The sequence below is a fragment of the Dermacentor variabilis genome, chromosome 4, assembly GCF_050947875.1.
Source record: "Dermacentor variabilis isolate Ectoservices chromosome 4, ASM5094787v1, whole genome shotgun sequence".
NCBI lineage: Eukaryota > Metazoa > Arthropoda > Arachnida > Ixodida > Ixodidae > Dermacentor > Dermacentor variabilis.
The window spans coordinates 29,885,402-29,901,498 of record NC_134571.1 but is presented as its reverse complement, the minus strand read 5'-3'; the positions used below and the strand labels follow the sequence as shown (position 1 = coordinate 29,901,498).

General features: G+C 43.2%; 1 protein-coding gene across 1 annotated transcript in view; it reads right to left on the bottom strand.

The window, feature by feature from the left end:
- LOC142578168 (uncharacterized) overlaps positions 1-16,097 on the bottom strand; it is a 39,499-nt gene extending 23,402 nt beyond the window's left edge. Inside the window, exons 1-5 of the mRNA XM_075687569.1 lie at positions 15,910-16,097; positions 9,598-9,821; positions 7,556-7,680; positions 2,787-2,893; positions 125-429 (exon numbers count right to left, since the gene is read on the bottom strand). Coding sequence (XP_075543684.1) covers positions 125-429; positions 2,787-2,893; positions 7,556-7,680; positions 9,598-9,821; positions 15,910-15,945 — 797 coding nt within the window. The 5' untranslated portion in view covers positions 15,946-16,097. The remainder of the gene's footprint in view (positions 1-124; positions 430-2,786; positions 2,894-7,555; positions 7,681-9,597; positions 9,822-15,909) is intronic.

Genomic DNA, 16,097 nt, shown 5'->3' with positions numbered 1-16,097 from the left:
GATACCAGCATTGCATAACATTGTTGTTGAAAATTTATAACTGAGAAACGTAGCTCATTAGTTCATTTTTTTCCGACAGCAATTAAATAATTAAGTGAAGCTGCAATAGTTTGATTGTACTTACGAGACGTACTCGAACATTTCTTCAAGCACTTCCTTGATTTTGCCTACGTCAGTGAAAGGAAGCATTGAAAAGATAAAAAATGCCCAGGAAGGAAGGAATGTGAAAAGGCTTCCGGATCCGATGATCCTCAACACCTTTTTCAGGCGCTCATCCAGGAACTTGCGCCTGCGGTCTTCGAATGGGTAACGTCTGCCGAAGACCAGTGATGTGATGTTGTTGGACATGCTCGGGACCAAGTATTTGCGGATGTCCACTGGTGAGCCGTGTAGCTCCAGTATTTTATCAGCAAGGTACTGAACTTCATCCTAAGGTAAAGGGCAAGAAGCAAACAGATAGTAATGCTTTAAAATAATGCCCTTTATTATCTGATGTGGCACTACCTAGCTACGACATTAGCGCACGGGATAACGGGTCTGTGCCATATTTATGATTTAGTGAGCAGTGACGTTCCTTATAAAAATAACCATCGAGGGAATGACTCCTAACGAAGCCTCATACATCTTATTTGGCAGAAAGGCGCCTTGAGGAAAATTAAATGAAAAGAAATTAAATTATTGAAATATAAGCTTAATAGCCATTATATTGTTACACGTCTCTTAACGAGATGTTAACATCTTGTCCAATGGCGCGAACTGCTGCTGTAGTAATACAATGGTGCGAATATAAGAATAATGGAATACATAAATAAAATTAAGAAATTTGAACATTCCTGATTATATTAGGTGCAGAGGTCAGGAAATCTTTCCAGAACGAGCTGCCGACGGTTGAAGGAGCTTCAAGAGCACGAGGCGACAAGCAAGGCGAGAGAAAACGAGGCATCTCGTAAATGTAACCTCGCGCCTTGTAGACAAGTGTCTTGATCTCTCTGCGCATACATTACGCACAAAGCTCGGTATGCGATATTTAAAAACACGGTTGGCACAGTTAGCAAACTGATGTTCACGTACAAGCAGAGCGTTTTCCCGACGGAGAGAGGAGAATTTATTTGGAAAACTTAGAGCTTGTGGCAATACGAGTTGTCTGGCCTGCTACTCTGCTCAGACAGAGCAGGAGAAAAAGCTGGGCGTTGTCCGGACATATACATTGCCCTACACGAAAGGTGGGGTCGTACGTATTTCTTACATTTATTTCAAGTAAGTAACGAGGCCACTTTGTGTACGTTCGTTTCAGAAGCTTTACCTGAGGTCCTCCTAATTATAACATGCAAAAGGAAGAAATACTGTCATTTGGCTACCGAATGCTAAACTGATTTCAATGAAATTTGTAGCATATGTAAAAAAAAAAGAAACAACACACATTGAGTATTAGTAACTGCTGGCAGTTGATATCTTACCCAGTCCCTTTTTTGCAGAAGGTAGTGAACAACAGATATATTCAGGGAAATCAATGAGTTTAATTTACAATAAATCCCGCGAGTAAAGGCAGGTACTAGGATTAAGGAAGCAGTGTGTAAGCGGATGTATATACAACAGGCAAAATTGATTCATTACACAAGTGCATGACCACTAAATGCATGATAAATATTTAAATGGGACTTTTTCACAGTTGGCGTAAGCAAATAATGATTCCATGAAAATTGAGATCTAATTTCGTTTCAAATTTTACCGTTTTATGCGCCCTAATGAATGTGCCCTACGGAACAGTGATATCTATTCGTGGTGCAAAGTTATGTTGCTCATCGTTTCCTTAGATATAGCGATATTGAGCATATTCTGCGAAAAAAAATGTCCCATCAATATAATCTGGCCCTAAAGGTTGCTAGAATTTAACATTTTCTTTTATGCATGAAGTGAATTCATTGATATCAGTTCATGTGATACTTATTGGGAACACTCCTGCTTTGCGCAGCTTGTATATGAATGGGAGAGACAAATTTGGCCTCGCGTTTAATGAAAATTGGGAAATCAGTTATATTGCTTTTACTCCAGTGAACCTTAGACAGTGATATTATAAAGGGTAATTTTCAACGTGTAAGACACGTCGGCAAAGCTGCTGAAGTGTGCGGTTGGTTCGAGTACAAACAGAGCCTATAAGATAGTAGAGGGCACGGTAGAGAACGCATAAGCTGAGTCGTCTATGTGTGGACTTATTTTGTGCGCTTTGCCTCGTTCTGCTTTTCACCGGTGCAGGAAGAATGACAAAGACCTTGCGCTTAGAAACTGACCAGGGCGTAGCGTTTCATTTTGTTTACAAAATCTGAATGTGAAAAGCTCAGATTTTCTGTTTTTTTGCATGCAGAACGAATGAATATGAGTAAATCTTTATCATGCCTGGGCCTTTATTTTTTCCTGGGGGGGGGGGAAGGGAGAAATATAAACAAAAGAATGTGATTAAATTCGATTTCCTGGCGCTAAGTTTGACAGCAGTTCGAGGTCTTCCTTGAAGGCACTGTACATCGAGGTATACCGTGTTCTCTGCTCTCCCTTGTGTCAGAATACTTGTTCAAAGTATGGTGCGTCGATGCCGCATTTGAAGCAGGTTACCTTGGTTGCTACTAAGTCGTCTTCAGGCTGTTTATGCCCTTTTTTACGCCTTGCATGCTGGCCGTTTCGCTGTAACGTATTCTGTGAGAACTGTTTTGGTGCGTAGCCTGTGTAAAGTGCCTGTTTTCCTCGGCTGAGTCCTCGAGGAAAGGAGTGGGCAGAAAAATACAAATCATTACCTTTATGTGCTCTTCCATCGATTTTCTCCCAAAACCGAGGTCACGAAGCACGTGAAGGCAGAATCTGCGATTATCGAGCCACGCATCGCCGTTGAGCGTCACAATGCCTGAAAAACAAATTTAACGTGAACACATACTTTATGAATTGTCGTCCGCGTCATAATGATAGATTACGCAGAATACTTCTGACATGACAATGACGTGAATAACGAGAGCGAGACTTTTCTGCGTCATATACATGCTCTAGGAAAAGTGAATCTGTGACAGCAAGATTCTTTATTGACATAAAATAACAGCAAAATAAATATCTGAGACGTCTAAGTTGAAAGAAGTGACCTAAGGGGTGCCCGACAGAGGTGTAGGCACGAAGTTAAATTAGATGTATTGAGACGAAAACGTATTGAGCCACTAACCAATAACAAAGCCATGTGCAAAAACCATTCGCAACAATTTCTATACTAGCACATTTTCAAAATTATTGTAATCGCAAATTGTCATACTTACACGTGCTTGTAATTTTTGAAATTGTTTGCCAAGTTATATAAAGTGAAACGTTTATGTACCTTTGCCTCAATCGCACGATGTCGCCATTCTGGATGTAAGGGAAATTAACTTGACGCTACTAACGGTGATGCAAGAACATGCGCGGTACATATAGCAGAACAAACTTACAGCAGTGCCGCTTACGGGATTAACAGCTGATCATATGGATAGGGAGAAGGTAAGGCTGAGGACGTGGCCTGACGACAATGACTTCACAGTGGCGGTCGTCGTCGTAATGGACGGACAAAACAGCAAAAGGTTTCGTGATTTGATGCCCTGTCAAAGGTGAAGATCAAGTTCTTGCTGGACAGTGTCATAATAATCGCGATTATCTTTAGGTTAATGTATATTCTTTTAGGGCGATTAAATTATGGTATGTTATCGAGTGTTCCGGCTTGATCAACGTTATTGCATCCATTGTATCGCCCAATTTGTGAGCAACATGTGTCCTTCAAGTGTCCCAGTGCTACACAACTTACGGGGACTAGTCTCATTGATATAGTTATATTTACTATGTTGGGCCTCTTAAAGAGATTGGTGGAACCCATGCATATGTGGAAATCGATTATAGGCCTAGTTTGATGTTCACAACAAGTCTTCACTTCTCCTTCTTCATTTTTTATGTAGTTGAGCGCTTCTGATTTAATGAACGATCTGGTTGCGCTTGGTTTGGTTTGGTTTTCCATTACTGGTGTAAAGATTACTTGACTTCTTTCTCCCCACTTGGTTGCTTCTGTTGGTAACTTCCTTATGTGTAGCCGGGTTTGATCTTCAAATGTTTAATGGCCAAGATCGTGTTCACTTCTCTGCAGCTCAACGCTCCTTGCTCAATGCACACTATGGTCACCATTCTGTGCACTTCTATTCTTTCTCCATACTCGGTTGCTTTTGATGCCGTGTTCTCCACTCGTTTGCAGCTGACTTCTTCAATTTTCTGTTCACGACTTCTGTACTTGTTCTGCTTGTTTGACGTAGTAGTTCTGCGGAAACCCGCAAGGTGGAGAGAAGTAATGAATAAAGGGAAAATGAGACATCCACCCGCGAAGGCGACTTCGCTCTGCCCTCTGCTAGCCGCCTGGTTAGCTCAGATGGTAGAGCGGCTGCCCCGGAAAGGCGGTGGTCCCGGGTTCGAGTCCCGGATCAGGACGAATTTTTCTTCAACTATGAGGCTTTTCTTTAGAGGAACCCGTATGGGTTTCCTTTGTAGCAATTGCTACGAACGGGTGGATGTCTCATTTTCCCTTTATTCATTACTTCTCTCCACCTTGCGGGTTTCCGCAGAACTACTACGTCAAACTCTTGCCTTTGCTTCGTGTTGTCGACAAATTCGACTTCGCTCTGCCCTCTGCTAGCCGCCTGGTTAGCTCAGATGGTAGAGCGGCTGCCCCGGAAAGGCGGTGGTCCCGGGTTCGAGTCCCGGATCAGGACGAATTTTTCTTCAACTATGAGGCTTTTCTTTAGAGGAACCCGTATGGGTTTCCTTTGTAGCAATTGCTACGAACGGGTGGATGTCTCATTTTCCCTTTATTCATTATTCTGCTTGTCGATACGTGCTTTTGTCGTTACCTTATCTCACCATAAACTATGTCTAGTGCACCTGCACAATGGCACATCAATGAATGGCACTTGAAGGATGCTCACATACCCAGTGTCACATGCCTACTTGCACCTACCCGGCTAGTGGTCTGTTCACGCTTATATCCGGAGGTACATGATCACGTGCACATATCAAGTTACCCAAGTTGTCGATTTCGGCATATACCCAGAGGCAGGTGCCCAGTGGCATGAGTTTTATAATCAGCGAGGCGGCGGCAGCGGCAACGGCAGCAACAGCGGCGGCAACAGCAGCCCGCACCCTCACAGTGAGATCAAAAGGCAAAGAACACCTCGTTTAAAAAGTTCAGCTCAAGGAGTGAATGAAGAGTGCGAAGTTAGCTATGTTTCTGCACTAGAGCGCAGAAGTCTTTTGATTTTCGGCGCTAGTAGATGACAGTGTTTGTAAGGTTAGCTAGTGCCCACGCCAATAAATTAAATGTCCAAGATTTCTCGTCCGCGAAGCTTTAGTGTGAGCCGATGCGAAGATACATGAAAGGACTTATAGAGAATATGAGGTTTTGCATGCCAAAACCACGATCTCATTCTGAGACACGCCGTAGCGGGGAACTCCGGAAATTTGGACTACCTGGGGTTCTTTAACGTGCACCTATATCGAAGTACACGGGTGGCAAAAAAGGACTTCATCTTCAAAAAAAAATGTATCTTCTACATGCGTCACAACATTTAAGAGAAGCCAAAAGTAGGGAGAATTGACGACGGCTCTTAATTATTAACCGCATGAGCACAATACAAAAAATGACGACTTTGATGCTCCTGGGACGTGACACCAGCTCTTCTGAGCTTGATTGGTTGGTTGCAAAACTTTATTGAGGTCCTGCAAAGCGCGCGTTAGCGCGCAGGAGGCGACATCCGCGTCGGGACCATCAGGCCAAGCCTGTCGGCTGCTCCACGGCCCTGCTAGACTACTCAGAGTTGGTCGGCCAGGAGCGGACTGCGGAGGGCCGCCCCCCCCCCCCCCCCCCCCTGGCTGAGGCAGTACCGGTACTAGTACACGTAGCCTTGCACTCCCACAGTATGTGCGCCAGCGTGGCTGCGTCTCCGCATGCGGGGAAAGCGTCGTTGGGGAATACGTTGGGATAAATTGCGCGCAGGGTGCTGAGATTAGGATAATGTCCGTCCGCAGTAGTCTGAGCGTAAGAGCGTGAGGCGGATTAAGTTTTCGGTGAGGGGTTGGGTACACTCTTCGCGCGAGGTAAAAATGACTGGTAATTTCGTTGTACGTAGTGTGCGCCTCCCTGTTCCTCCTTGTCGCCGAGCCGTTGCCCGCAACCGATGCGGTCGGTTAGCGCGCGCATCCTCGTGGCCAGACTCGTTGAGCTTGGGAGGAGCGCTTTTAAGGACATTTAGTGACCGCACCAACACTGCCTCTGACTGCCAATTAAAGTGCTTGAATGTTATAAGCTTCACAGTGACCACCATGTCTCATGTAATTAAATGCGTGCGTTCTGTTCTAGGTGTGATAACTATTGAAATTACAGAACTAATTGTTTATTTGCTGTCTTTTTCGAGTAGAAGAAGACGATATGACGAATAATAATAATAATAATAATAATAATAATAATAATAATAATAATAATAATAATAATAATAATAATAATAATAATAATAATAATAATAATAATAATAATAATAATAATAATAATAATTTCGCATATAGAACACACAGATACAATTGACAGAGCGGGAAACAGGGAGGAAGCAGGCTGGCAACTGCCACTGAGAGGGGCAGAATGTCTGCCTACTTATTTAGAAAGGAAGGAATAGAAACTGAAATTGAATATTGGAAGAATGGGAATATAAAGGGAAGAAGGAATAAAATGGGGGGGGGAGATGAAAATCCATGAAGAGTATAAAGCAAAGGAACGACAAAGGAACGACAGGCATAGGATGCACCAGCAGGAACAAAACAAAGGCGCATATACAGAAAAATGAAACACCCAGAAGGAAAGCTGTGCAGCACACAGCGTTCGCTCACTGCACAATTTCATAAACAGAAATTATCAGCACGTCATTTGCCTGCAATAATTTTGCGATGTCGCCGATGCGAACTCTGGTGACTGAAAGCCGGGCTGGCGCCTGCCGCTTATTGACCTTTATTACTCTAAAGAGAAACCGCAAGGTGCAGACCAAGGCGGCGGCTTAACAGGACGATAATGTTGGAAAGCGGACGACGAGGACGACATGAAGACGGCATCCATGTTGAGAAGGACTCAACATCAACATCAACATAAACAAGTGAATAAGCTGTAAACACTTTGTGAGTTTAGATTTGTGGGTCTCTAGATTTTATCGACGCTATTTCTAGGTTTATATGTGGCTCCAAGCTACGGTCCATGAACGTGTTCGCCGCCGAACTTCGGGTGTGCATTTAATGATGCCAAGCTTTTGAGATTAGTTGTTTGAAATTATTCATTGCTCGCCCGAATCCTCGTCCTCCATTAGTTTTTTTTAAAGCAAGCAAGCTCTAAAAGGCTGTGAAAGATCATGGTATTCCTTTTGCACGCATATTAACACCAGATTTATTTGTCACATCATTTTTTTAATGTTCAGTAGAGTGTTCATATGGCCACAGTGAAAGAAGCAAAGGAAATAGTAAAAGATGAACTCACCTTTAACACCCGATCGGTCTAGAATGAAGTTGTCTGTCCGATTCAAAACAGCTTTTCTGGTCAGTACATCTTTTATTGATTCAAAGTCGTTCAAAATAACAATATCTTTCACTCCTACTTTTAGCCTAGAATGGAGATGAACATGATATGCTTGAATATTATTCGCTCTTTTATTTTCCATCAAGGGCAAGTACTGCTCCAGCCTAACCTACCACACACAATAGTCCATATGTCGAAATTTTTCTTTTTTAGACTATGCTAGGACATATTAAGGTAGGCACTTCTGATTTTTTTCCCTTTGGTTAGATTCTGTAAGAAACATTATTAAGCTTTCTAGCAACAAACTACGTGGAAATACAATGCTGGGAAAAATAGCCTAACGTATTTTTCTACACCTTGCCTCAGGACACGCATGAACGCTCTTGGAAAGTGTTACATTGCAAATGCAAGAAACTTTGTACCAACATCAAATTTCTTGATATCTGACTATCTGGCCTCAAGGGCGTACCAACGCAGTAGACTTTTTGTGAACATATTTGTCCGAAGTAGTAGGCTCCTTGCCAGAATGATTTTCCTCCAAAGCCAGCGTAATATAACTGCATGGACATACATTTTAATAAATGCGTTTCTTAACGTTCCTCAGCATACCATCACCAAATATCCTGAATCTGGCTAGATACTTGACTTCGAAACTTCACTTTGGTAAAATAAGGGGAAAAGAAAAGCGAACCAGGAGGCTGCCTTACAGGCTGCACAGCTACTCCAGAACCAAATTGTATTGCCCGTAAAAAGAAAAGAAAGTTTACGTGTAGCTTCATCCTACTCTTCTTGGAAAATCGTTTTAACCGCATAAACACATGAAATTCTTTCTTTTATCGTGCAAAGTAATCCTCAGACTTTTAGAGGATGCATTATTAGTGGAGCTCCTACCTAAATACAGCCACTGAACTGATTTTGATTAGGTTTGCCGCGTTTAAGCAAAGAAGTTAAAATCTAGTAATTGAATAAAGGGGATCTTCAATTTATGATGTGAACCTATTATTAAAATTCTTGAAAAGTGCAAAAAGAGCAACAACAACTCGTGTAAAAGCTTGCCACTCTTTAACACAGCAAGAAATATTGATATGACAATTTTGTACACTGTACTTACTAATTCATCTAACTTGGAACAAACATATTTTTTATAATCAGGTCCGAAATATAATTTGTCAGTACGACTTTTGCGAAACCATCGTATTCACTGTAAAAAGGCCACGTAAGCTTTAAGTGTATACATCACACTTGTGCTCTAGAAATGTTCTAAGAGATTTAATTTACAGAAGTGCGACATTTGTTTTTTGGTGCAGAGTTACGGGTTTGCAGACTCGTGCTTCTATTTCTTTGCCATGTTCTGGCGATACTGTTAAACGTTCTTGAGGTCCTAAACCAAAATGTTGCTTCCTGCAATTGTTAGGATTTACCTTTCTCTTTCAAATGCAATGAATTTAATTCAAATTAGTCCAGCCGTTGTCTCTTCATAGCAGTTCTGCGTTGTACATGTATTTGCGGAGGGAAATTGGAGTTGACCTCGACCTACAGCTTCCTCGTAATTCCCACCGTAAAAAGCGAGAGTGCAATCGCAAACGTATTCGCAAGAGCGATACAAAATTGTACAACTATTTAAATTGCGAATGTATGCAGCGTATTTTAGCATGCATCATTCCATGCATGCTGTCATGGGCAGCAGATCATCCACGGAGAATTAAAATAGCCGATAAACATCGTAGATCTTTAGCAATAAAGATATAGAAACTTAAGGTATGTCATACAGCATAGTAACGCCGAATTGATATCACACAGTTATTCATCAGATATGTCTTTTGCAACAATTGTTCTTGTTTACCCAATCCAAAAAACGATTTGTAGCCGTTCAAAAATTGATCATAATTTGATTCCAATTGAGGCCGTATGAAATAAACGATGCCTTTTTTAACTTAATCGAAATCTTCAGTCAGGGATTACATGGGTGTGTTCTTTCGGCTGCTATTGAAAGTTGAACCAACCTGAACACTGGTCCGTGCTGTTTTGAAATTTCCAGGCATCTTTTGTAATCGAAATTTCTTGGTCCATACGGCAAGTGACCGACCAATGGGAAGCCTCGGGGACCTGGCGGCAGTTTCTTCCCCTTAGGAATTCTAGGCTTGTTCATGTTCGATGTGATGGCGGCAAATAGCAAGAATGAAAGCGCTATCGATAAAGATAGATATAACCAGTTCAACGAGACCATCTGTAAAAGAAATCGTTCAGTATTAGGAAGTAGCGGATGCTTCATGGGATTTCAAAGGTCAGAAACATGAACGGCTGCAAGGACATTATCGTGAAATATAAAACGTTTCTAATTTGATTACATTTTTTAGAGGAACAGCACGGTGTAGAAGATTGGTTCAGGCAAAAATCTATGAGCTGCGAGAAAAGTACTGTAAACTCCAGAAAAAGCCGCAGTCCTTATGCAGCACAGAAACAGTAAAATCTTTTTTTTAATTGAAATGAAAATAAAAGAAAGAGACGTAGTCGCCTTATAATGGTGACGGCTACTCTTTTTCTCATAGTGGAAACAACAATATAATAAATATGTAGGAAAATGAAAAGAAATCACTTGATACGATCAAAATCCACAGCACAGTCCTAGACGCCCATGCATATAACAGTATAAAAGTCAAATGCAAGTTGCACCACAATGAGTTCGTAAACAAAGCCACAAACACACACAAACTGCCGTGATGTAGACTTCGATGAGCATATAAACAGATGAGGAATTACGCAGTGTTAAAATAATTCACGCACATAAAAAAGTATAACACGTAATTTACAAGCACTAATAATTACAGAGAGAGAGAGAGGAAAGGGGAAAGGCAGGGAGGTTAACCAGAGAAAAAGATCTGGTTTGCTACCCTGCACTGGGGAGAGAGGGGAGGGGGAGGTAAAGTGGTAACAAAATAGAGATAAGGAAAGAAAGGAGCATAGTCACACAATCAAAATCGGTCACTGTCACCGAATACTGTCATCGCACAGCACAGTGACACTTGCAGCACTATCAACATCTGTTCAGGCTGCAGCCGCTTGAGAGGTCTTCGGTCAAAGCGCGCTATCGCGATTGCGAGTGATTGTCTCTGTAAATTATAGCAAGGACAGTCACAAAGAAGGTGTTGAAAAGTCTCCTCGTTACCACAATCCTCACACCAGGCGTCGTCGGCCCATCCAATTCGGTAAGCAAAAGACTTGGTGAAAGCCAGCCCTAGCCATATTCGACAAAGCAGGGTAGCTTCGCGACGGCAGAGTCCAGCTGGAATACAAAGGCGTAGAGAGGAGTCAAGATTGTGGAGTCGGTAGTCGTGAAAACTTCCAGCGTTCCACAAGGAGAACGTGATGTCATGGCTGAGCATTCGAAGTTTTCTAGCGGCATCTGTCCTTGATAACGGTATCGGCTCCTCTTCGTCCCCTTGAAGAGCCGACCGAGCAGCGTTATCAGCGTGTTCGCTCCCTATGACTCCGCAGTGACTTGGAAGCCACTGAAATGTCACGTGGTGTCCTCTCTCAGTTAAGGTATGGATTAGTTCTCTAATATCAAATACCAGTTGTTCGTGTGGTCCGCGCCGCAGGGCCGATAGCAAAGATTGCAGTGCTGCCTTCGAGTCACTGAATATTGATCATCTTTGAGGTTGTTCTTGGCTGACGAGACGAAGTGCAGCGCGAAGAGCTGCAAGTTCCGCAGCCATCGGTGTCGTTGGGTGACATGTCTTGAAACTGATGGTGGTGGCTTTCGCTAGGAAGACCACGGCTCCAGAGGAACACTGGAGAGTTGCCGATCGACCAGTATAAATATGTACGTGTTCGGCGTACCTCTCGTGCAAAAGGAGCAGAGTTAGTTGTTTAAGAGCAGGTGATGACAGCTCAGATTTTTTCCTGATTCCTGGTATGGTGAGGTGCACTGCGGGTCGAGCCAAACACCATGGAGGAATCGATGGCTTAGTTGCGGGGGTGAAGCCTGATGGAAGGCACGTGTAATACTCCGAAATCGTGGTACAACATGATGCCTGCGGCCTTTCCGACGGTAGTGTTGCCATATGGTGGGAACAAGCATGGTCAACGTGCCTAATGTGCACTCTCAATATTTCTACCGCAATGTGTGTTTGTATAGGTTGGTCCCGGGCAATCGCAATAGTCGCTGCTGTCGATGTGCATTTTGGCAAACCAAGACAAACCCTGAGAGCCCGAGCTCGAATAGCCTGTAGAGCACGAATATTTGTCTGGCAGGTGTTGGTCAGTACGGGCAAACTGTATCTCACGAAGCCCAGAAAAAGAGCCCTGTACAATTCCAACATTGCATGCACTGACATTGCCCAAGTTTTTCGTCCTAGAAACTTGAAAACTTGGGAGATTGCTGTCAGACGCTGTTTCAAGTAGTTCACGTGCGGGTTCCATGATAAATCTCTATCAATGATTATGCCAAGAAATTTGTGAGTCTTCTCATAAGATTTTATTCGGTCATTTATTGAGATGGCGTAGGGTGTCATTGGTTTGCGAGTGAACGCCATCAGTGCACATTTGTCTGACGAGATTTGAAGACCTTGGTTGCGGAGGTATATAGCTGCTAGAGTAGCAGCTTTTTGAAGTCTTGCACGTATCTGAGGACATGTCACACCTGAGGTCCATATACGTATGTCGTCGGCGTACATTGATATCTTGATCGCTGCTGGCAGATGATCAACGAGACCAATGAGTGTGAGGTTGAATAGGGTGGGGCTTAGTACACCGCCTTGAGGAATACCTCGGTACGTGTAGTGTCGTATGGTTTTACCATCACCGGTACAGACAAAGAACGATCTCACAAAAAGGTAATGAGAGATCCATTGGAAAACTCGACCACATATGCCAACCATCTCAAGAGCATCGAGGATAGCCTCGTGAGATACGTTATGGTATGCCCCCTTGACATCCAAGAACAAAGCTGCAGATAATCTTTTGCGTGACTTTTGAAGCTGGACGTACGTAGCGAAATCAACAACACTGTCTACTGAAGAGCGATCTCGACGAAAACCAGCCATGCGATTCGGTAACATGTTGTAGTGTTCCAGGCACCACTCCAAGCGGGCAAGGATCATCTTTTCCATTATCTTTCCCACACAGCTGGCCAGCGCTATTGGGCGGTATGAGGTGAGTTCAAGTGGGGACTTGCCTTGCTTCAGGAGAGGGACCAAGCGGCTTATCTTCCATTCTTCGGGAATGCCATCCTGCCAAGATGAGTTGTAGAGATGTAACAGGTCTCTTCGTGCGCCATCGCTCAGGTTGTTCAAGGCGCGGTAGGATATTCCATCTGGTCCCGCAGATGAAGAACGCCTGCATAGAGCAATAGCCGCTTCTAGTTCCTCCATTATGAAAGGAAGATCCATGCCCCGGTCACGTGAAACAGGAATGCGACTGGGGGCTGGAAAGCCCGGACCGGTTGCTTGGCCAGCGATCCTTGCACAAAAGTCTTCTGCAACATCAGCCTCTAGCCGCCCCTGGAAGAGCGCCAGTGCTTTGAATGGGAAGCGTTGTTCAAGGAGGGAACGTAGACCACGTATGGTTCTCCAGATGTGGGAAAGTGGCTTTCGGGGGTCTAGTGAGTGGCAAAATCTAGTCCAGCGTCGAGATGCCAATCTATCCATGCGACGTTGAAGTTTCTTTTGTAGTCGTCTGGCTGTCCTAAGGTCTTCGATGGATTTTGTACGCCGGTAACGCCGCTCCGCACGACGACGGAGTGCACGAAGTCGTTCCAAAAGCACTAATAATTACAAATAATAGAAGAACGTTATAGGAAGATCGTGCGATTATTCAGTGCAATGCCTAGTATTTGTTGAGGATGCCTGTTGCTTCATAAAAATGTTGAAGTGCGTTCAGTGCTTTTCGCTCTGCTATTTTCGATGGCCATGGGCCCAGCAATTTTCCGAGTGAGAAAGGCCGGTGAGGATCAATGTAGTTCTTGTTCTAGCTGCCGTCTTTGCATCTCGTATATGGGGCATTTTAGGCGTAGACGGCGAACATCCTCATCGTCGTGGCCGCAGGAGCAAGCCGGCGAAGGAGCCCGTTTGATGCGATATAGGAAATGTTTGGTGTATGCTGTCCCAAGGCGCTGTCGATGAATTAGTGTCTCAGTACTTTTAGAAAGTTCTACATCCAGCTGGTATTTTAGTTGAGGGCCCACTTCGTAAAGAATTGATTCCTTAGTGTTTTCATTAAACCATGTTGACATACACAAGTCTTTCTTTAAAACTCTCAATATCCGTTTTGTTTCCATTGGTGATAAAGGGATGAGTTGAATTTCTGCATCTTTATGGGCCGATTTTTCCAATGAGTCCGCTAGTTCGATGCCTGCTATACTAGCATGACCCGGGACTCACTGTAATATCACTTCATGTTTTCTGAATACGCTACTTGAGCGAGTACTTGCACCCGTGCTAGTTACGTCTTACGTCGGGGTGGAAATCATCCTTATCTGTACTGAATTTCCTTCGTCGTTGAAGCCCTATCTTTCTTATTTTCATTACGCTCCTTTGCAGCCATAGTATTTTACTGTCTTTTTTCCCGTGTGTTAAAGTAGCCGCTATTATTAACAAATGGGCTCTATTATTGCTCTGCAAGGTTCGAAAGTTGGATCTGTTTCCAAATTGCCCTTTCAATCTTCAATAATGGCTGGTATAACTCGGCCCGGTTATTCAGCACAGCACATCTACACTCATTCTAGTTATGTTAGCCCGCTATTCAGATCCGCATACGTTGTTCTCTGTAGAGCGGAAGTTCTCTTGCAGAGCGAAGAACGCCAACACAAAAATTAAACAACGATGATAAAAGCGCTATATTTAGAGCTTGAGGTCTGCAGTCCGCAACAAGATAAATGTGACTATCTTGGGAAGTTAAGAGAGACCCGATGTTTGGTAAAACCATTGAATTCGTTTTATATAAATAAGTCTACCAACATAGATAAGTAAGGCAGTCACAATGCAACAACGGCAGCAGTGAAGTGAAAGATTGAGTTTTGAATATCCCACTTATTAAAACATGTAAACATTCTTCTAGGCACTATTTCTTGCGTAATTATAAGACGTCCCTGCGCGTGCATCGGTACTGCTATCGCCACAAACGAGAACATCAAAATGCACACTAATCGTAGCGCAATATTAGTTGAAGCTCGTACACTGTCTATTTTCTTCGTAGTAATGATACCGCTCCTTCGCACGAAGCCGCGATAGACCTACATATTCCTTGGCTAATTGTTTGTGTGAATGTCGGGTACGTTAGACTGAAATTGAATTGAATTTGCTTTTATTTCTCGTTCAACCAAACGAGGGTAGGCTGAGACTAAAGGCATACCGCCTGGCAAAAGTCTCAGCCCCCGTAAGCGACAGGTTTGACAGCAGAGAACAACACGTATGCATAATTTTGCAAGTTATAACTGACTTGATTATTGCGAAAGAATTATGGGAGCAATGTCCATTGTCAATGTATTCATATGCCTTCAAATTTATAAAGCAATTTACAGCACGGCTATGTACAAATAAACATTTCAGATCTTAATTATGTTCTAAAATTATGCAAAGGAAGCTTTTGTAAAAATAAACATTGTCGAATTTATAGAGCATCATAAAGAAACGGCATGCGCACAAAAGAACTCACACATCTTAATTGGGTGCCAAACAAATACAAAATAAAATGAAGAAAGACAATAGGCAACAGGGCATTTGATGCATTTGAGTATACATGCATGAATACAACAGACACGCGAAAACAAATATACTGCATGAAATGATATGATGTGTATCCTGAAAAGAAAACATGCGTAATTGTGTTGATAACAAAGAAAAAATTAAAAAATTACTGCAATCACAAATCATTCGTTTTCCCAGGTTGTGTTATTATTTAAGAAGAAAGATGTATTGAAGTCAACATGGTTCTAACACCAATCGTTCAGCTGACGCAGACCTCCTCCTATGTTACGGACTTACGTTTCCTCCCGCACAGCATGACTACGTGCATCATAACAAACAACTTTTTTTGCAAAGATTGGTAGCTGTGTTGCACATGTGCACCTCATGAAGCGCCGTAATATCTCCACCGGGCCGCGTGAAGTTGTGGAGCCTTTGTTTAGATTCTTCGAGGGCTATTGAAAAACATCACTAGTAGCACAACAGTCCGCACATACTTCATTTTAGGCAAGCCATGCGCGAGAAATGTCTGTGCGTAACGTAACGAACTACATAAGATGTCTTGAAGAGGTGCGCTCGAATTACCGCGTTTGTCACAGCGGCGCTGTATACGGCAGCAAAGCGACACTATACCTGGAGGATTGGCACGTCAGTCAAAGTCGAGTCCATGATGCCCGTTTGGCCTAGCAAGACGCCTTATGCGCTTTGAAATGGCCACCGGGCTGGCAATAAACGCTGCGCTTGACTAAAGAGACAGCAGGAGCGATCGAAGATCTTCAAAGGCGTGCGTTGCCGTTGTTCCAGCAAGAGATTGTGTCGCC